Genomic DNA, 23,256 nt, shown 5'->3' with positions numbered 1-23,256 from the left:
ATGGAAAGGGGCCCGTCTAAGGATTCTCTCTACGAATCTCTGCCAAATCCCTGCAGTGTGCCTCACCACATAAGGTAAAGACGCATCCGCTCCCCTCCCTTGCATCAGTGCTACCTGGAGAGCCTCCTCATCCGCTCTACCCGCCAAAAGGTTCAGTTCCCAATTCGCTGTGCCGGCAAACCAGCGTGCAGCTGGTTGAAGCTGTGCCGCTTAATAGTATAGGTCGAATCTCGGAGCCTCCAGACCTCACTCCTCCCGACACCGGACGACAGTGCGCAGAGCAACTCGACTGCGCTTGCCTGCCCAGAGTAGTGACGTAAGTAATGAATCAAGCGTGCGGAACAGACCTGGCGGGATCGGGCACAGCGAATTCTGTAGGACGTATAACAGTCGCGGGAGCATCACCATTTTAGCCACCGCTAAACGTCCCATGAGGGAAAGCGGAAGTGTGTTCCAGAACGAGACCGACTGCTGAAGGGAGCGCACCACGCGCCCAGCATTGCGGGCCAGCAACTGGTCGTCCGACGAGGCGACCTGGATCCCCAAATACCGGAAGGCATCTAGTTCCCATCGCAGTCCCAGGTGTGGGAGGTCAGCCCGCTGGTCGGGGCCATAACCCGCCAAGGGGAAAATGAGGGACTTGCCAGGATTAATCCGCAGACCCGAGGCCGCGCCGAAACGATCCAAAAGCCGTAGTAAAAGCGGCAGCGACTCGCTCGGGGACGTTAAGTAAAACCAGATGGAGCACTTCCAGTAGATACCCCCAAGCCACAGATTCCTTAACTTAGAATATCCCCAGGCGTCAGATGGATCCAGAAAACGTTTTCCCCAGCAGTACCTCTGCGCACCGGGGACGGCATCGTAGGGCTCCATCATGACATCGTCCACGGAAGTGACGTCAATGCAGCCACATAAGTCCTCCCCAGCCTGCTGACGTCAGTTTTCTACTATGAAAGATTTCTGCACCACAACGCAGAGCCACTACAAAAACTGTGAGAGTATGCGAACAGTGTGCCATCAAGAACATTGACTGAAACAAGGTGGGGGCATCAATGCCAGTGTGGCAGGCACCTGACCCATAAAGCTCAGCAATGCCAGCGTAGCTGACACCAAACCATGAAGCTCAGGGTGGAGAATGAGCAAGGGAAGCAAGGTACCATAATCCACCAGAGGACAGTAGGAGTCCACTGCTGGCTGGATAGTGTCGAAACGAAATCCTAGGACCAGAAAGGGCAGTGCACAATGACAGAATACCATAAACATCAACAAAAAGGGGAATGGAGGATAGGATCCCAGGATCCACAAGAAACAAAGTCCCAGCGAAGGGACTTGAGCAGTATGACAGAGTTAGAACACACAATGTGAGCGGCACAACAGCAGATGCCAAAAAAATTAGATGTCAGGGGTAGTAGTCACCAAGCTGAGACATACAAACTACGACTGCCAGGAGATACATAGATGTGGATTAGTATACAGAGCAGACATTGTGTATCGTGAGAACCAAACCACACAATGCACAAGCTCAATGAAATGTAACAGCAACAGCAAGTGCGCGTCGACAGAGAAAACGGGCGCATCACCAGACAGTCAACCAGCCAACCCCAGCCACAGACTCAATGACCAATGGTCACAGGCAAGACGGACACACCAAAGCTATCTTCCATGAGGAACAGAGAGAGGAAAGCTGGGACAATCCCCAGAAACCACACCAGGGAAACCCTGCATGCTTGCCCTCTTGTATGCGTACACATCACAGGGAAATATATGAAAAACGTCATGAAAGTGACAACCAAGGGAAAACCTTAAGAGTTACCCTAGAGAATTGGAAGTCGCCCAAGACATACCAACGGCACTGATGTGGGACATACAAGCCCATCCCCTAAAGGGGGAGACACCAACTGCCCCCCACCGCCCTCCAGGACCGGGGAAGAAAAGACCGAGCCACCGCGATACAGGTGGTGATACTGACCACCACATTAACGTAGAAAAAGGGAGACTGTAACACTCAGACATAGAATGTCTGAAAAAGTATATACAGGATGATCCCAGAGACCATCCAGAGACAGAATACGTCCACTGAAAGCACAGCAGAGGCCAGGAGGAGAAAACACCTGAGCTGTGTGCGGCAACAAACAGAAGAACTGGAGCCCCGGCTGGGGAAAGGCAGAGGTACACAAGTTAATATGCAGCAGAGATCCGCTCTGGGGAAAGCTCCACTGCCCTTAGGCAAAACCCATAGAGTGCGCCCAAGTTTTTCCCAACAACAAGGAAAGAAGGCAACACCACAGGAAGATAACGCAGTCAAGATATTGGCTTAAGGAATACTACGGGTCCCCCAGCGTAGAGCACACATCTAGTGTGTACCCACATGTGGTGCCCGCCTCGAACACAGAAAGAAGTTGAGCCAAATCCGAGACTCGAACCTGGCTAGTTCGGGTCTAAAGTCTGAAGCACTGGTCATAATGCCACAAAGAACCGATCCTGAGCGGAACGGAACAAAGCGCCCACACGGACGCGCACTCACGTCCAGGACAGCCAACAGTGCCAGGGGCAAAATGAAGGCGGAAGATGAACCAAATGAAAGGTAGGAGAACGTGAAACCCTCGGAGCGAGCCGGACACGGCTGAACCCAAACAATACACCGGAGCAGGCTGCGTCTACAGCCGCATGAGAGGGCAACGGAACAACCGTAGGCAGCAACACAAGTGCTAGGAGAGGGCCATGCCAGTTCATGGTTCTCAACAGAGGAGGCGTTCCACCGCTTAGCAGGAAGTATGGAACAAAGGGAGAGGCCTACAGCCTAGCCCATAGGAAAAGTCCCCAGAGGGACAGAAAGGAAATGAAGAGAACTCCATGGGAGCCTCCAAAACTACCTAGCAAGGAAGAGCAGCTATATAATAGTGAATGAATACCCACAAAGGGTATGTCACATCCCTATAAAAAGCAGGGAACACCCATTGAGACAAGCTAATAGGCAGGGGTCAAAAAGCACCATATAAACAGCTGGCCCAGCTGAACCAAAGGAAGGAAAAACACAGCTGAACAGCATTACGGGCCGTCTGGGAAATAATGTCTTGAACCCAGAGACAATATTGCAGGAGAAAACACAAGTCCATCAAGAGGACTAAAAACCTGGCAGTCATGGAAAACCAGAAAGGAGGTGCCGGACTGCCGAATCGGCATGTCATCAAACAGATTGACCCCATCAAATGGCAGATCCCAAAGTCGCTCCCGCACATTCTTGGGGAAACTGCCATTGCGTAGCCACGCATGTCAATGTAGAGCGACTGACCTAGCCAAAGCTCGACCCACTGAGTCAGTGGTGTCCATGGCCGACCGGATGGAAAACTGTGGCGGCCATCCCAAATAAGCCAGGCCAGGTCAGTATGAGCGCCTTCTGGCAAAAAGGGAAGCAGTTGCTCGACTGAGCCCCAAAGTGCAAAAGTAGCCAGAGCAAACATGCAGGTCGTGTTCAGGGTCCGAAGGCCTGAGCTAGTGGACGTAAGGACATTGCGGCCACACAAATCCAACCACTTAGACTCCAGAGTGGGTGGAAGCAAAGGAGGAGGAGAGGAAGGAAGCGCTGCCTGGACCACAAGTCCTTGAGCCCTAGGATTGACAGACAAACAGGCAGGGTCATCTCGAGCCGGCCAATGGCGATGTGCAATAGCACACCGACGAGGTCCCCCGATGAGGGCCAAGTCCCCAGAAGGACATCATGCAATGACCAACCAAAAGGCAACAAGAGCTCCATGTCCACTGAGCCCTGGTGGAGAAGATCCAACAAAGGGACCGAAGGCAGGGAGACTGAGGGCGGTTGCATCTGCAAGAAATCTGCAGCCCGGTGAACCGCCATCGCAAACGCTGCGCTAGCCTCCGTGGCCATCTGACGTCGAGATTGCAAGTCATCCGTTGGGGACGGCTGCAGGCGAATTTGTCCACCCAAAGACAGAGGCACTGCAGAATGAGGAACCGGCCAGTGGCCCTTGGGCCCCTTCTCCGCGGAGCAGTGAAAAAACCCTAGGAGTGGAGAACCCACTGGGGTCACGTCCTCTACCAGCAGATGAACAGCTGGGGACAAAATCGTCACCGACCGACATCGAGACGGCGTCGGATCAACGTCGCCGACCCCCCGAAGAGGACTCATCCACTCAGCGTCGGCTCGACCTCAAACAAGGAAGGAACCTGCGGGTAGAAACGACGTTGATTTGGAGTCGAGCTCCGCGTTGCATCCAGCGATGATGCAGGAAGCTCCGTAGAGATGTGCAAAGATGCTGCAGGAGGGCTAGATGTCAGAGTGCGATGCCCCTCCGGGCCGTGTCCCGATGTCGCAGCAACCCCAGAACCGGAGTCAGGGCACTCCGTCGGCGCCGAGGGTGAACTCGCCTGTGAACCCCCGACCTAAGCCCGTACCCCCCTGTGGGGCCCGAAGGCGCACGAGGGAGAGGGGGCGACCCATAGATGGCCTGCAGAGCCCTGGGATGGGCCTCCATCTGGGTACGAGTCGCCCCATCACTAGGAAATGGCGGGTAGGCGGGGGCCTACTCCGGAGGGCCCACGTCCGGTGAAGGCCAGGAGCAGTGGGCTCCGACGTCCTTGCGCGAGGCTGGTGACCTCTGAGATTTCTTCCGTTGATTACCTGAGGCAGGTGAGTGAAGTCCATGGGAACAACTCCGGGACCTGCCCCAAACAGGAAGCCCAGCGTGGGATGAAGACCTGTGCCATTTGGACCCTACCAGTGGAGACCGAGGCCGGCGCCACAAGGATTCTGACTGGGACAACCGGGCAGACATCAATTTCATCTGTCATTCCTGCATGGACTTCAGCTGCAGGTAGGCGTCACACTCGGCGGAGTCGTGGTGCTCGCCCAAGCACCACATACAGATCTCGTGTGGATCTGCCGCTGACATCTGCCATCTGTCATGAACAGGACGCACACGACTTGAAGCCTGCAGACATCGGCACACTGTTCCAGATGCAAAAAAGGCATTGCAAAGGCCTGAAAACAAAACAGGCCAGAGGAACCGCTTCTCCGAGATCCGCTTTGGGACGCAGAAAAGAATACAACTGACATCAGCGCGCTGGGGGAAGGGCGTATGTGGCTCCATTGATGTCACTTCCGTGGACAACGTCATGACAGAGGCGGAGGACGCCGTCGCCCGGCGCACAGAGGTACTGCTTGGGAAAAAGTTTTCCGGATCCAGTCTGACGCCTGGGGATATTCTAAGTTAAGGAATCTGTGGCTAGATGTCTCTATCAGATAAGGTGCTGCATCAGATATTAGATGAAAAGAAACAAGACTCAAATGTTTGTCATAAAGACATTCATGCTAGGAAACACAAACAGTTCCTTGGGCTGGCCTAAAATAGGCCCATGAACTTTCCTACAAAACATTGGGCTTTCACACATTTATAAGATTTACAGAGCGGGCTTGTGGGGAGGCAAACATTCATGAACTAGCACGGTCCACACCTAAAAGAATCTCAAAGACAAAAGCAAATGACACCACTTTGCCAAGATCTGTACAGCTGGCACTCTAGCTCACGTCGGTAAGGAATTACTTACTGTACAATGGCTTAGCTACCTTATGCTTTTTTATGCAAACGCGAAAGCCCAAGATCACAACGCTGGTACAAAATCCTTAACCAAGATTGCATTGTGGTGCACTGATCACCTGCAAAATGACACCCTCTTATTGCCATTGCTTTAGTGGAAAGCTCCCCGTCAAGTCTTGTGTTTGGGGAAACATTACTTTTAGCGGCGGTCGCTTTAAAGGGGATGGGAACGGTCACACATAAAAGCCTCATTTCACACTAATCATGCAAAAAGTATTGCAAAAATATGTCTGCTTTTCATAATTAGCAGCAAATGCCTTTTAGTCATATCTTTAAAACAAAAAAAAACAGGAAATGCCTCACTAAAGTGTCTTAACGTAGAAGTCAAACGTGCAGATCACGGGTTGTGGCCTGATAAAAGTGTGACCTCACAAAACACAGTGTCAACGCCATGAATGTGATGATTTTAACGAGCTGTTACCAGCTGGTTGCACTGTACTGCAGCAAGAAATAGAATAAAGCAAGCTGCTAGAGAACAAACGTGCCAGACACAATACTATTAAAAAAAAAAGCTGTACAAGAGCGAGAACATTTCTTTCACCCCTTTGTACAACAAGATTTCAACTTACTGATAGAAGTGAAACCTGACTTCAAACGTGAATGCTTGCAGCTGCTAATTGCTAGGGACTCTGCATGTCCCAAGTTAGAGCCTGTTTGCAAGAAGCTGGCTTAGTATATGGCTTAGTATATAAGTTTAGCACCTTGCACTGATCCAGACAACCCTTATGGTGATTACTAACGCATAATAATATCATGTACCCGTAGATATAACACAATGCACATAATACTTTCCAAATAAAACAGGTAAGTAGCACAAATACACAGTGGTCGCCAGGGGAGACCAAACCATATACCAAAATAGTGGAATGCGAACCACGACTCAAGACTAGCGTGCACCCAGAAGACGTAGAAGAGCGGTTACCCAAGGTGAGACTCTAGGAACCCCACAGAGGTCATGTGCAGTGTGAGAAAATGACCGCACACTCAATTCAAGTCAATAGGTAAGTCACAGTTGCAATTTTAAAGAAGAAGGACCTTTCCCTTTGGACCCTGAAGAAACCCCATAGAAGACAGAAAGTTGGAGAGTCACCTCACCTATGGATACCCTAGGAACCAGGGAAGTTGGGTGCATAGGTGTAAAGTTGGAAACTGCTGTCAAACCCAATGGAAGACTTCCGGAGGATGCTGCTGACAAAGAAGGTAAAAGTGTCTGGTGTAACCCAAAGGTGGATTTAAGTTGAGAAGTACCTGAAAGCAGAGGGGACAGAGTCTATGCCACTCAGGAGTGACTGGGAGGCACTGAAGACGAATGTCTACCGATGTCAGAAGATGCAAGTGTGCGGACCAAGCAACGTTGAGGAAGACCAGGAGACATTCACGAGTTGTCCCACAAGGGATGTCGAGAGCTGAGGGGGTCGGTGTCCGTCGGGAGCACCAACAAGTCTTGGCAAACGCAAACAACGTGGTAGGCAAAACCGGTGCAGTGTCAGGACCAGCAAGGCACGAGCACGGCAGTCACAGTAGGCCCGAACCAGCAGGAGAGCCCCCTGCAGGCAAATAAGTCCCTTAAGAGGACCCACAGGCCGGAAGCACAGGTGCAACAAGAGGACCTTGACCAGCTCACCAAAGATGCCGGCCCATGGTGCAAAGGATGCGGTGAGGATGAAGATCTTGGCTGCAGGAGATGCTTGAGGCTGGGGTTTCTAGGAGCCTGAAGATCTCTGGTAAAGAGAGTCAACAAGCCTTGGCAATGGGAAGGTAACGTGGTGCACATGGGTTTGGTTCCTGCGGGTTCGATGAGGGATACTAGCCTCAAACTAAGTGAGAAGACAGTGCAGGCCTCGAGGGAGTTGTAGAGTCACTATCTGTGTTGCTGAGCCTTTCGGAGTCTGTGGGAGCCCAGAATCAGCAGACCGGTCAGTTGTGTTGCAGTGCCTGCAAATGCAGGGAAGTGACTCCTTCACTTCAAGGGAGATTCCTAAAGGTGTCTTGGATGTCCACAGGCCTTGGAAAGATCCTGTATGGAGCACGGGCATGGGCGTTGCAACAGGTTTACAGGACGATGAGACCAGGAGTAGCAAGAGTCTTCCCAGTTGCAGTCTCGGTGTCCAAGGTGAAGTCCAGTGAAGTCCAGAATGCCCAGACAGTCGAAGATGAAGTGGTTTTGGATCTAAATCTTGTCCCATGACAAATCTAGGGACTCACCCACAGGTAAACCCTTAAGTACCCTTAGGGAGGGGTTGGAACGATTCAGGGGTCCATCCAAGGCGCCAGACAGTGGAGAGGCTATTCCCATGTTCTTTGTCCAGTTTCACGCCAGAGCCAGCGGCAACAGCTCCTTGAAATGGAGTATGCAAGGAGGGCACCAATTGTGCCTTTCAAGCAGTCTCAGTGGCGCTGGCTAGCGTCCCATCCCACCAAACTATACTAAACCCTGTCTGGGAGGCGGTAACACCTCCCTAAGTCAGGATATGTATTTTTCTGCCTTCCCCTGCTTGAGCTGGTCTCAGCAGCAGGAGGGCATGAACATGTCTCTGGTCAGCAGCAGCCCTCGCTTGATGTCCGATTCTGGAAGACTGGTACCAGGAGCACTGAGGGCCTCCAGGAGAAGCTTTTCAGTGCATGGAATCGGTGTGGGGGTATGATTCTAACATGTTTGATACCAAATATGACAGGATTCGTTACAGCCAGTTTAGAGATGGTCATGGCGCAATGATGCATGGCCAATCAAGTCGTAATGGCTGATGCACTTCTAACCCGGGTGAATAGACTACAAGGGTTGTAGGGGTGTCCCGATCATTCAGGGACACCCTCACACTTAGAACCGAGCACCCTGCATTCAGGATTGACAGGCCTGCCTTATGCGTAATTTAGAGGTTTTCAGTGTAATGACCTCAGATATAGGTTTAGGGAAACCTATATCTGACGTAAGTGGTGCTGGCACCAACCTACACAGGCTACAATATCAGGCCTGGAGTCATAATTAAAGTGGTTTCTCTTGGGTGGCATAATACATGTTTCAGCCCATGGGCGAACTCTGGTGTACATATGCTCTGGGTGCAATATACTAGGAACTTATGAGAGTACATCAGTAGCCAATTTGGGGTGTACCCAAGTACTTACCATAGCCAATTTAAGGGAGAAAGCACAGAGACTGGAGTCCTGATTAGCAGGGTCCCAGTCAAACTAGTCAGAAACAGCATAACACCAAGCAAAAAGTGGAGGTAACCATAAAAGCAGATCCTACAAGATCTCTTATAACAGGATATAATAAAAGGTAAACCAGCAATCACTAAAGGTGAAAAAACATGAAGATGCTCAACATTACTGGCCATAAGACTATCCCGGCCCCCTCTGTGTGGAGTATGGCACACGGCAGGTATGTCCTCTCTTCCCCCTACTATTTGCCAAGGCAATGGAACACCTACCTGTCCATCTTCGCCAGGAGGGGAACACCTAGGGTATTCCACTGGCGGGCACCACCAGTATGCAGATGACGCTTTATGTACAGGACATCACGTTAGACCTCAGCCCTATCTGAACCACACTCCCAGACTTTGTGGCCGCAGCAGGGTTGAAAGTTAACTGGACAAAGTCAACAATTTATCCCTTGATTCCGGACCTCCCCCTGTGAGAGATACCTGGAGCACCCAAGCCCCTTGCTACCTAGGAGCCAAACTCTACCACTCCCCAGCATAAGTATATGAAGGCAACCACCGTAAAGCGCTGGCAGGTACAAGAGCCATGGTGGGTTTCTGGAAGACTCTGCCATTTTCCCAATAGATAGAATAGCCCTGGATGATGATCATAGTGCCTCAGCTCCGATACCACTGTGCCAACATCCCTGTCATTCCTCCACGCTCCTTCTTCTGTAAACTAGACTCCTTATTCAGCTCCCTCATCCGGGGCAGCGGTCGTCAAAGAGTGGCCTGAGCCAAGATGCAACTACCGACTGACCAGGGAGGACTGGCGGCCCCTTCCATTGAGGCGTATTTCTTGGTGGCACAGCCCCAGTGGTTTTCACGCTGGACAGCGGGACACCATATGGAGGAGAGCATTTCAGAGACACCATATGGAGGAGACCATTTCGGAGACAGGACCTCTACCTATACTGCCACTCCGTTATTTACTTCGGCCAGGATCCTGATCCGAGCAGACATACCCACTACAGGTAGCCGTGACTCGTACCTGTGTGCTACGGCTTCATCTCATGTCTCACTGAACCCCATTCTACACCCCACTACTTCCATTAGTCAGCCTAGTATGCAGACCTGGACATGCCACTCACTCCTCGAGATGGACTCCCTGTTTGCAGCTGGTCAGCTTCTCCCATTTAACAAAATAGTGGAGGAAAGCGGCCTTCCACAAGGACAATTCCTCCTCCACAGACAAATCGCTTCAAGTTGTCGCCAACTCTGGGACCTGTCCGAGGGCCCCAGCAATGCTCCCTGTACTTCACACAATACTCCACTTAATCACCTGGCTCTATAAAGCCATACAAGAACTTACCGCCACGTCACTTAATCCACTACGGCGCAAGTGGGAGGAAGATCTAGAACGGATATTGCACAGCAGAGAATAGGAACACGCCATTGAATACCCAAAGAAATTATCCCGAAACTCGCGGTTCAAAAACATACATCCTACAACGCGCATAACTCCTACTGGCACAACTCCAGCATTTCTACCCCAGAACTCAATTCCTATGCCACCGATGTCAGTCCCCCGCAACATTTCAACATATTTTCTGGAACTGTCCACCATACAATCCTACTGGAGTACATGAAATACTACGGGAGATCACAGGGCTTACTGACATTGCCACATGGGAGGCCTGCACACTAGGGTGTTCCAACGCAGGAAACACCACAAGGTCCAAACACGATTTGCCTTGCTGGCTATACTGCTAGCAAAGCGAGGGATCACTATACATTGGCGGGCTCCGGCGGGGCCCCCGCTGGTGGCCTGGACGGTAGCAACAAATGGGGTGCAGCAGAGGACGCGATCAGACACGAAGAGGTGCGGGGAGTGTACCGGCGCCATATCTCTACAGAATGAGCTACGCTTATGCACCACTTCTGACAATACACAGCAGACGCCCAGCCACCCTTGCCACTGCCGGCCCCGTGGTGGCCCTCGGCTGGGACCTGCCAGACAAGATCCCCAGAGAATCCTCAACACCGTAGGAACCCCCATGCACTACACAAGCAAACAAACCCCCATAACACCCGCAGGGTCAGCGGCCTTCACAACATTCCCAATTTTGCAAAGCCTGCAGTTAAGCCCCCAACAACACAAACAAAAAAACACAAACACACACAACACCCCCGCCGCCCCTCCCCCCTCCCCTCAGTTCTAATCCCAAATTAGTAGATAGTAGACCACACCAGTAGTTTCACACACCAGACATATTTCAGGAAGGACAACCCCTTCTGAGGTGCAACACAATACAATACAGCACCCCCTTATCTTATCCTACTACCTGCATACATGTTTGCTAGCCTAAGACCCAAATACAATCTCTGTATTACAGTTGGTTGAGTGACATGCATGTTAATTTTATATATAACACTGGATGCTGAATCTGTAATCTGAAAAACTCAATAAAGCTTCACAAGACAAGCATTTGGATAATAATGTTCTACATCCAGCAGATACATTTGGCTAATAATGTTCTATGTCGAGCAGACATAGAGAACTTCATCTTTCACATAAATGGATGGCAAGCACCAGGGCAAAAGCTGATGCCACATCAACAATAATGTAGGCTACCAGGTACCTACTGTAAAAATGTCAGAAGAAAATTTGGGAAAGACACCCTAGTGCCATATCCTACAAAACATAATAGACACTTAACATGCCTATTAAGTGGGTCTTCACACTTAAGCCTCTTAATATAATACAAATAATATATACCCCAAGGCTCTAATGGGGTACAAAATCAAAAGCATGACAGAGAACTAATCCTAAATAGAATAGAACTCAATCTACTTAAACGTGAGACAAATATTACATACGCTGAGTAAACTGCTCTCATTATATATATATATTTTATATATATATATATATATATATATATATATATATATATATATATATATATATATATATATATATATCATGTGATCAAGTCCTCCGGACAGAGGCGAAACGCGTCATGGGGGACAAGCTGGGCGTTTTGACTGCACAATAAAGCACTGAAAACCTGGCACCAGAATTGGGTTTTGCTCATCGTCATTCTTTTGCAACCAGAGACGGGTTGAAGCGCGCTGGCGTGTGGCGAGAATTTGATATATATAGATATATATATATATACACATCTTGGTCCGCTGTACCACAGCAGCATCTTGACACTTGGCAGGTTTCGGTAGCGGGTCACGGAAAATCCGATACCTCGGCATAACATCAAAAAGAGTTTCCCATGTACCGTGACCACTTGACGAAAGGTTCCTTTGTGCGCACCACTGGAGCTACTTTTTTCGGTAAGGAATAGCAGCTTTAAATGCAGGGACAACCCACCAAGAGATGGTACGTTTTTGCACAGCCCGACCTTTATTGGCCCCCACATAGAGCTGATCGTCCACCCGGAAATCCATTGTGCGGTCGAGATAGAAAGACAGCGCATGTTTTGGGTCCAGATGGTGGAGTTTCTCCTCCTCCTTGGAAGGGTGCGGAGGTGGGAAGAAAGGGCAAAGTGATGATCTGTCCTATATGGAAAGAGGTAATCACTCTGGAAAGAAAAGAAGGCATCGTGCGAAGGACCACTTTGTCCGGATGAACAGCCGGAAGTTTGGAGGATAGAGCTTGAACCTCACTCACTCAGCGAGCAGAGGTGATGGCAACAAGGAAAGCTGTCATCAGTGTAAGAAACCCGAGAGGACAGTTGTGAAGAGGCTCAAAGGGAACGCACATAAGATAGGTTAAGACCAGGTTCATGTCCCATTGGGGAATTATGAACAGAGAAGGAGGAAAGAGAGGAGTAATGCCCTTCAGAAATCGATATACAATAGGGGACTTGAAAAGGGAAGGCTGATCAGGAAGGCGAAGAAAGTCAGATATAGCCGAAAGGTAGCCTTTAAGAGTACCCAGGGCAGAGCCCTGCTGGGCTAAAGAAAGCATATACAAAAGAGCCTCCAAAAGAGGGGTAGAGAATGGATCCAGAGCCTTTGGTGTGCACCATGCCACAAACTTGTTCCATCTACAGTAATATACCATTTTAGTAGAGGGACACCTGGCTGCAAAGATGAAATAACAGATTTCGGGAGGAAGGTCAAAAGGTGTCAACTACTGCCTCTCAATCTCCACACAAGGAGGTGGAGGCTGGACAGGTTGAGGTGGAGGACTGTCCCTGCTGCTTCAACAGAAGATCCTCCCGAAGAGGCTGTCTGACCGGAGGATCGATGGCCATGCTCAAGAGCTCGATGTACCACACTGTTCGTGCCCAGTCTGGAGCCACAAGAATGACTTGGGCCCGGTCGCACTTGATCTTCTTCGGTATTCTGGGCAGAAGTGGTACAGGCGGAAAAGCATCGAGGAGGCCGCAGTTCTACTCATGACAAAAAGCGTTCCTGAGGGGGAGGAGCCAAGATGGAGTCCGGGTAGGACCCTCAGTCCCTCGGCTCCGAGGATCATCTTCTCCTTTGCAACTATCCTGCCGTCTATCCTGGCCCGCCCTGGCGGATTGTTGAAGATGATGACGTCCGGCGACCTGTGGAGCAATCCTGATGCTGTACCGTTTTCCCTCACGGGAGAAATGACTGATCGCATTATGCGGCCCGCAGCAGTTCTCAGACCGGGGCCTCGAGTGGATGGTGAGGCCGGCCGCTAAGTGCGCAACTCGGGATGCCAGCGACCGCTGTGAGCCGGTCAGATCCTTCTTAGTGCGAGGCAGCCGAATTTCAACACGCGCGCCCCGCTGTACTACAGGTGCGGGTCGGATCGTGCCTGGCGCTTGGTTTGGGGCAACTGCACGGCGGTGAGTGCTCTATTTGCTGGCTGCCGAGAAACGGCTTTCGTGGAGCTCCGCAATCAACGGGAGGCTCCCGGATTTCCGCTCCCGCACTATTTTACAAGACGGCGTTTCTATGGGTCTTCAGCTTGTGGCAGCATATTGCCATTATTTGTCGGCATTATAGTGCGTGGAACTCTGGCTTTCTACTTTTAGTGCCCTGACCTGTTTCGGAGTGTCTACCCCCATGCAAATGACGGCCATGATGGAGCACAGCCTGGGGAGGTCTGTGCTGCAGTGTGGTGGCGGAATTGTGGTGCAAGGGGACGCACTCGAAGGGGAGAGTAGTGGAGATTTGGGATATGGCGATCTTCTGGCTGCTATTCTCTCCCTCCGTCACGTTCTGGCGCACTCTGCTCAAACCCTGATCGACAAGGTGGATGATATCGTGTGTGCACTGGGAAGATTGCAAATGGCTGACTCGCAGGTACATTTCGATTGTTCTTGTTCCTCGTCCGTCTCCATCAAGATGGCTGCCCTATTTCAAAATGGCGGATCTGAATCTCCGGACCTCGCAAAATCCAATGCTGCGGATGTCGCATGCCTGGGGCGATGTGAGGACCTTGGACTGGAATCTCGAAGGGTATATTTGCCCCGAGCCATGCTCCCCATTGCCTGGGGGTCGCCTCGGGTGTTGTCGGATGTTGACATTTTCCCTCCTGGCTCGGCTCCGCATTGTGACGTGGGGATGGTTCATTCTTTGCCCGGGATGGGATCACTGGGTTTGAGCGTAGCTGCCATGATTGGGTGGTTGTACCGGCTTGCCATTTTTGGGTTGATGTTCGCATTTTTTTGGGACACTTTGGTAAACTGTGGTGCACGTGACAAAACGGGACAGGGATGAACGCTTCCTGTTATTGACTGATGGGTTTCTCGTTGCTGACCGAGCCAGATATGTGATGTGCTGATTTCTTTGACTGTGCACTGTGCCGGCTTCGTGCCTTGTGACTTGCCCTACTGGTACTGGTTTTTGGCACCGGACTCTACGTCCCTATTGATCCGTGGGAGGGTGATGCTGGGGGCAGACATGTGGGATGTGGATCGCTATCCTTGCTTGCGATGTGGGCTGCTTTTGTGTTTCCAACTTCTCCTGCTTTTAATGCTTGATGCTGCCGGATGTCATGTTTAGTACTGTTGGCTTTACGGGAGGGTGGAGCCGGGGGACGGGTGGTGGACTCCTCCCCGCTTTTCCTTTCATGGGAATATAGATTAGGTTTCTTCCTTTATTCTCTACATTTCGGGACTCCTTTTATTGGGCGACAGGCACGCTGCTAGGGGGGGGGGAAGGCCGTAGCCAGCTGCAGAGGTGCAGGGTGGGGGGTGGATGGGGGGGGGTTTGTTTTTATTTTCTGTTCTATGGGCCTTCTATTCTTTTTCTTTTTCCTCTTTCTGGGTTTAGACATTTTTTTACGTGATGCGCGCGATTCTGGCGTTTTTGTTGTATTATGCAATTGGCTATCCTGATTATTACAGGCCGGAATCACCCTGTTGTGCTATGTTATCCTGTTCTTGTCTATCCTTCGGAACGCAACCTTTAAAATTAGACCTCTGTACTCCTGGACCAGATCCTTCGCGTTTCTGTATTGCAATGTACTGTATTCGCGAGCCCCGGGCTCTGCGCTGTGTTGTAATTGCGATTTTTATCAATAAAGGTCTTTAAAAAAAAAATAAAAAAAAGCGTTCCTGAGCTAGTGCCGCCTTAGAAATTCAAAAGCACAGAACTGCTGACATTGCGCATTCTGTTTGGTGGCAAACAGATCTAACCAAGGCTCTCCCCACCGTTGAAAGAGACCTTACACCACCTCTGAGTGAAGACACCATTTGCGATCTACCAGTCACCGATGGCTGCATTTGTCCGCCCTGGCGTTCAGAGAACCTGCCAGGTGTTGAACCACCAGGGTCATGCCCTGATGTGCCAGACATGTCCAGAGACAAACAGCCTCTTAACATATGGTCCACGACCCCACCCCGCCCTGTTTGCAACAGTACCACTTGGTGGTGGTGTGTCTATGAACACCTGCACTATTCTTCCTCTGATAGGAGGAAGGAATGCCTTCAGTGCAAGACGAATCGCCTGGAGCTCCAAAAGGTTGATGTTGAGACCGGACTCCACCGGAAATCAGAAACATCTGATCTCTACCTCTCCCAGGTGGCCGCCCGATTCCAGGAGTGACGCGTCCGTCAAACCTGTCAGCTGCGGCAGGGGAAGGGATCGCACCAAAATACGGGATAGAGCATGAAACAACTGTATCTTAGCCAGAATATCCCAGACAAAACTGCGCTGTATCCAGAACTGGTCCGATAAAATGGAGCTTATGAGAGGGAATCAGGTGTGACTTCGACACGTTGATAGTGAACCCCAGCGAGTACAGGAGGTCTGCCATATTCGGAAGACAGCCTTGGGTGAGCCTGCCTTCAACAGCCAGTTGTCGAGATAGGGTAAGACTGGAACCCCTGATCTACGCAGAAGAACTGTGACCACCGCTATCACTTTGGTGAACACACGAGGGGCGCTGATGGCTAAAGGGCAGCATGGTAAACTGAAAATGCTTGTGGCCTACTGTGAACCGTAGGTAAGGCCTGTAGGCTGGCAGGACGGGGATATGAAAATATGCATCCTGCAAGTCCAACGCTACCATCCCGTCTCAGGGGTCGGGGGCAGACAGGACCTGAGCCAACGTGAGCATCTTAAACTTCTCCTACCAGAGGAAGCGGTTGAGGGCCATGAGGTCTAAGATAGGATGCAGACCTTTGCACTTATTGGGTATCAGAAAGTAGTGGTAAGAGCAACAACAACCTACTTCTGGCACAGGGACCCTTTTGATAGCTCCCTTGGCTAAAAGAGCTGCTACTTACTGGCAGAGAAGGGCCAAGTGATCCTCCGACATGCGATGGAAGGAGGGTGGCATGGAGGGAGGAGTAGTCTCGAAGGGGAGAGAGTAGCCCCTTCAGACTATCTGCAATACCCACCTGTCCACCGCGATGTTTTGCAAGTGGGGGAGGTGATGGCAAATCGTGCAGCCCACTGGCCTCTGGTGGCCCTGAAAGGTGGGACTAGGATGGTTTAGAGGCTGCTGCAGGATTGTTATGGGTGGACTGGCCTGCCCACTAGCCCACAGACCTGCGTCGCTGGGTCCCACGTCAGCGGCCACGCACAGGCTATGCAGCTTGCATGAACCGGAGGCTAGACTGGGTCGAATGTGGTGGGGAACCCCTTCTGTAGCCACGAAAGTGGCGAAATGCATACTGGGTGGGGCGAGAGGTCACCGTGAGGCCCAAGGATCCGGCCGTAGCCCTAGAATTCTTGAAGCACTCTAGCGCCGAGTCTGCCTTGTCACCGAAAAGGCGACGGCCATCTAAGGGCATATCCAGTAAGGTGGATTGGGCATTTCCAGAATAACACGACTTCCTCAACCAGGCGTAGGGCCTCAGGACTACTGACGTGGAAACCGTTCTGCCCAGTGAGTCGGCTGTATCCAGCTCACATCTGATGGTGAATATGGCAGCATCTCTACCGTCTGTCACTGCATGGGTGAGAATGGCCCGGGCCTCCTCCGGGCAATGAGGGAGCCCTTGCGCAACCGTATCCTACATTGTATGGGTATAACGGCCCAAGAGGCCTGCGGTATTCACTGACTGCAGTGCTAAGCTGGTGAAAGTAAACATCTTCTTCCCAAGGTGGTCAGGCTTCTCAGAATCCCCATCTGGGGGAGCAGTGGGGAATGCAATCTTAGAGGACGAGGCTTGGACCACCAAGCACTCAGGATTGGGTGTTGGGAGAGGAAAAGTGGGTCACCAGGGGCCAGGCGGTGGCGTTGGACAATCATCCTGTTCACAGGAGCCCCTGCGCGGGGCTTAGACCAAGGGCCCAGAAGGATGACCTTGAGAGCTTCATTGAAAGGCAGCAGGGGCTCAGAAGAGACCGCCGCGGTCGAAGCACCTCTGTCAGGAGGTTAGTCTTGAATGCCACTGTAGGAAGCTCCTGATCAAAGCCCTCAGCTGCTGTATGCAACACCACTGCATATGGCGCTCCCTCCTCCGTAGCCATGGTAGGGGGAGAAAGCATGCCAAGGTCTGGGGTGGGCAGGTGACCTCTGGCATCACCCAGGTCCTCTCGCCAGTCCAGCTTTTCAAGTTGGTCAGCTAAAGGATCCACAGACCCCTCTCAGTACTCCTCACCCTCCTCTGGTTGCCAAGCAGGCCTGAAAGGAACACCAGGGATGAACAGAAACACAAACGTACCTTATGGCGCCGTTTCTGACATCGACCGATGTCGGTCCGGCACAGTGTTCAAGTCAGGGGTAAGGATGGGGTCCGGTGCCGGTCGGGGGCACAACCGGCGCCGGGGGCGTCGTCGTCTGGATCAGTGTCGGGGAAGGTAAGGTGAGGTCAACCAGTGTAAATCCGGATCCAACCCTGGTTCCTTGGGGGGCCCACCGGGGCCAGAGCTGCCGGCATCAAAGGCCCAGGGCCCCCATTCGTGTTTGCGGCTACCGAGTCGGGCTGCCAAAAGATGCCATGTAGCACTTCGTAAAAAGCTCGAAGCTGGGCAGGGAACCCTCCGGCACTGAGATAAGGAGGGAAACTCTTAGCGTCCCTGGAGCAGGCTCCAAAGTTGGAGCAGGAGAGCTACGATGCTATGGGACCCACGTCGCGTCGGCCGACCGACTAGAAGAAGGCGAAGAGAAGTGCTGCTTCTTCACCTTCTTCTTGTGCTTCGACTTGCTCGAAGACGCCAAAGACTTGGATGATGAATGATGGTGGAAGCTCCACGACCGGTCCAGAGACCTTCCTCTCAACTGAGAACTCGAGCGACGTGGAGCAGACTGCCGGGCCTCCACAAACTTTCGGGACCGCTGCCGTAAAGACTTCGGATTCTTGGCCCGCAGTCGGAGCACGACTTCGGGTCATGGTTGCGCTCCAGGCACCAAAGGCACATGAGGTAAGGGTCCATAACAGACATCAGGCGGTTACAGGCCTCGCACAGTTTTGAACCCGGTCCGACGATAAGACATCCCTCGTACACCAGGAGTCGATAGACTCAAAAAAGACCTTGGCAAGCTCTCTCCGGATCTGCGCTAGGCTGGCACAGAAAAAGAAAGAACTGACGTCAGCACGGAGGGATGACGTCTAAGTAGACAACGTGACATCATCCTGGGCGGCCACGACGCAGGACGCGCAGGGGTACTGCTAAGAGAAAAATTCTCCAGATCCAGTATGACGCCTGGGGGTAATTCTAAGGTAAGGAATATATAACTAATAGTCTCTTTCAGATTATTAGTATTTTAAATATACTGGTAAATCCCAGCCTGACAACAGGGAATGATTCAAGCACACAAATCTATGAAAAATCAAATGTTGGAGAACAAAGTCTTTAAAGAAAAGGTTTTGTAGAAGGTACCTGAAATTTGGTATTATACATTTGGGCAACCTGTTGCTCATACCTTGTGTGGGCTGTCCAGCGAAGGTGTCATTAAATCCATCGCAGGTTGTGCTGTCTTCTTGCTCTTCATTCTCTGTATCACACTCAATATCACTGTCACTACTCATGCCAGGCAGAAGGTGAAGAATATGCTTATGACATACTGCATCTAAAAAGAAAATAACAATTGAGATGCTTACAATTTAACATCAATTGTTCTTCAAATAAAAGGTTGACAAATACAAAATGTACCTCCCTTCATCAAATAGCTCACACTGGAAGGTTCGCTAAAATGCATTTGCAACCAGAATGCACATTCTATTTAACAGCCAGGAGGGGAATATGGAGGAAAGGTCTAAAGCAAAAGGCAACATAACAAATGTATGATGTTACCACTGATGTCTTTAGGAATGTCTAAAGTATACCATAAACTCATAAAAAAACCGAAAGCTGCCTTCTATACGAACACGATCAAAACCAGTCCTAACCCATCCAAAACCATCTTCTCAATAATTAAAGACATAACGAAAGTAACAGAGAGAACCAACAATACTATAGTCTCCAACTCTCAATGTGAAGATCTGGCCTGCTTCTTTATCAATAAAGTAGAGGGGATCTATAACCTGCTGAATACTAGTAGACCCTCCCCGTCACCCGGCCTACTCCCCGGCCCTCCTACCAGCCGGACACCTGCTACTCCCTCCCAACTCTCCCGCCCCTGACCAAGAAAGACCTCGAACTCCTGGCCTTAAAAGTAAAGTCTGGGTCTCCCGATGACCCTGTCAAACCCGAAACATTCAGGCAATTCCAGGACTCTATCCTGCACGAGGGCTGGGAATTGATTAACAGATCCATAACTTCTTCCACAGTCCCCAGATCAAGGAAACATGCTAAAGTCATCCCCCTGCTGAAAAAACCCACCCTGGACCCCCCCTCCCTCCCAGAAAACGTCAGACCCATCTCCCTTCTATCGTACCTGGCCAAGGCGATGGAGGCCCATGTAAACGCCACCCTGACCAGTTACCTGGAGGCACATGGGATCCTGGACGAGTCACAGAACGGCTTCCGGGCAAACCATAGCACGGAGTCCGCGCTCCTGGCTGTCACGGAGCAACTAAGGGTGTCACAGGACCTTGGACATACCTCAGCGTTGATCCTGCTCGACCTGAGCACGGCGTTCGACAGAGATCTTACTTAAACGTCTCGGGGAGATCGGGGTCAGGGACAACGCTCTGGCGTGGTTCGCATCATTCCTGTCCGAGCGCTCCTTTCAGATTCACGCCCCACCCTATTCATCCAGAAAGTTCCCTCTGAAATCCGGCATCCCCCAGGGTTCTGCTCTCAGCCCTACGCTGTTTAACGTGTACGTTCGCCCTCTGGCCCTGTCAGCTAAAGAACGTAGGATCAAATTGATCTCGTACGCTGACGACACGCATCTTATTTTTACCTTTTCTAACAATACCATATCGGACCAGGCAAAATTTCGGGAAGATGTCATAGCCATCTCAAGTTGGATGACGGAGAACTGCCTCCAACTTAACTCCTCAAAAACGGAGGTGCTCCTAATTGGCCGGGACTCACAGAAACGGAGCGACCAGTGGTGGCCACCGACGATGGGCTCTTCCCCAATTCCAAAGAAGGAAGTTAAGAACCTGGGAGTCTTAATGGACAACTCTCTTTCCTTCGAGTCGCATACAAAAAAGGTGGCTGGTACTTGTTTTGGACATCTACGCACCCTTAAGCCCATTCTGGGCTTCTTTGATCCGTCCACCAGATAAATAATAGTCCAGTCCTTGGTCCTATCCCACCTGGACTATTGCAATAGTCTATGTTATGGTACCAACCTAACGACCATGAATAGACTCCAAAGGGCTCAAAACGCTGCGGCTCGCACTCTTTTTGTCCTCCCCAGACGCTGTCACACTTCTCACTCCTTCGCCGCCTTCACTGGTTGCCGGTGAAACAGAGAATCCAGTTTAAAACACTCTGTCGAACTCACAAGATCCTACATGGCCAAGCCCCCCAAATACTTCAGGGTCTCTGCTCTTTCTATGTCCCCCCCACGTGCCCTTCGCTCTGCCGACCTACACCTCACTCGCACCATTAGGGCACGCAAGAGCAGAGCACCCTTCCAATTCCTGGCTCCGGCCCTTTGGAATTCCATCCCACCTGAGGCACGCAAGATCACTGGTTCATCCGGAAAAAATATAAAAACCTGGTTGTTTGCCTCCATTTAGCACAAGCTACCCGGGTCAGCTTGCCAATCTGGCTCACTTCACTGTATACTCCATAGCACCCCGCTGGTTGACTTGTCTGCAAGCGATGGGACGCCATGTAGGTAGTTATAGCTAGGACCTAGCTACCATAGGAAATCCGCAACATTCTATTGGGAATAACTCTGGCGCCGGTTGAGGAATTTGTGTGTAATTTTCCAAAACTTTGGCCAGCTCCGCTGCGCTCCTTCCCTGAAAGTTTCGGGGGGATTCGTGAAGTGGGGGCTGAGAAAAAAGGGGGGTCCCAAAACGTGTTTTCCCCATGTTAATTTCCATAGGACGGTCTGACAAGTCTACAGCCCGAACATCTGAACGGAATTACGCCAAACTTGGCAAAATTGTAGGGACTGGTACGCAGATGTGCCTTTGCTATATTTGCTGAAAATTGCTCCAGTGTTTTTTTTGAAAATTAACTTCAAAAACACATATATATCTATATGCGCGCTTCGAGCGATTACAGGTACGCGTACCGGGGAGCGCAACCGGCGCGCTACGGGAGTGCGCGAGTGGAAAGCTGATTGGCTATCGGGTGTCTGTCAACATTCTAAACAGTCCGGAGAGTCCGCCATCTTGTGTCTCGGTAGAATCGAGACACAAGAGGTGAAAAAGAAAGGGGGAATAAATAAAAGGGGGCAGAGTAGACACCCCTGACCCCCTAAGTTTTCTGAGGGGGGCCTAGAAGGACCTTGAAGGGCAAAAAAACTTTTTTTTTTTTAAATTTTCGCGGGGTATGCGCTGGGTGCGCTCCCAGGTGCGCGCTCCGGTATGCGCACCCTGAGCGCACCACGGGGAAAAACGGTGTAAAAAAATAGAGTAAAAAAATAATGTAGAGTGTTTAGAGGTAAGTTAGCTCTGAAAAGAGCTGTTGTGTTAAGTGGGTGTTTTTTGTACCTACAAGTAGGTACCAATGCAGAGTCTTATATTCAAAAGGAAAACTCTATTCCCCTCATCTGTAAAATGTACACCATCTCTCCTATAGATCTGGAAAGTACAGTAGGGCAGATCTTGCACTCCACCTTTGGAGCATTACATTTCACTGTCTTCTGAAAGTACACAAAATGGCGGCGATAGTGTACATTAGAGAGACACAGTGAGAGAAAGAAGGCATGAGATGAAGAAGAGATGTGAAATGCACATTGGAGAAAATATAGTGGGAGAAGGGAAGTAACTGTGAGTAAACTTACTATGTAACACAGAAATGTTGCACTCTATACTATAAGTCTCACTTTATACCACAATCATTTCGCTACTATCTCATAAATTACAAATAGAATAATAAAAAATGTCTCAAACAATTTATAATTTCTAAATATAAATTTATTCTTCAGAATTTTCATAATTTAAAAGAACTTCTAACATTAACTGATCAGGAATCTCCTCATCAGAAGTCTCCATACATGAGTCCTGGAACTCAATATAGTCCAAACATTCGATTAATTCAGCATCCAAAGTCTCATCATTAAAATCCCCCATTCCATCTCCTCTCAAAAAAAGGTCTTCTTCATGGATAGTGTTATCAACAGGATCATTCAAGACCTCAATAAAACTCGCCTCAACAAAAGTCTCAGAAATTTCAAAAATAATATCAACGGTGTCCTCATTCAGATCCATATTCTTTTCAAATTTCTTGCTGTAAATTGCCAAAAAAAATCACTTTAGTTTCTCGTTTGTAGTAATAGATAATATAAAACTAGTTTTATCAAGTATTAAATTCCCCTTACAAATTAACAACTCACCTTTTAGAAAGCAGTAGAAGTTAGTACTGTGTAAATTTCACACCAGAAATAGAACACCAAAAATTCCTCACAATTGAACCTCAAAGAGTACTATCACAAAATGGCTGTGTTTCCCTCTAATTTTTCATGTATATTCATGTAGAAAACCAATGAAACTTCATCACACACAAATTCAAAACCAAAGAAACATTTTAATTGGTTC

The 23,256-nt window shown here is 50.2% G+C and overlaps 1 protein-coding gene across 2 annotated transcripts in view; it reads right to left on the bottom strand.

Annotated features, from left to right (window-relative positions):
- Window positions 1-23,256, bottom strand: part of TRIM37 (tripartite motif containing 37) — a 1,276,082-nt gene that overhangs the window by 47,055 nt on the left and 1,205,771 nt on the right. For both annotated transcript variants that reach the window (XM_078679853.1, XM_078679852.1), the window contains exon 23: window positions 19,068-19,214. In XM_078679853.1, the coding sequence (XP_078535979.1) occupies window positions 19,068-19,214 (147 nt within the window). The remainder of the gene's footprint in view (window positions 1-19,067; window positions 19,215-23,256) is intronic.

Source organism: Lissotriton helveticus, chromosome 3_1 (genome assembly GCF_964261635.1).
Source record: "Lissotriton helveticus chromosome 3_1, aLisHel1.1, whole genome shotgun sequence".
Lineage (NCBI taxonomy): Eukaryota > Metazoa > Chordata > Amphibia > Caudata > Salamandridae > Lissotriton > Lissotriton helveticus.
This window is presented reverse-complemented; position numbering and strand designations above follow the sequence as displayed.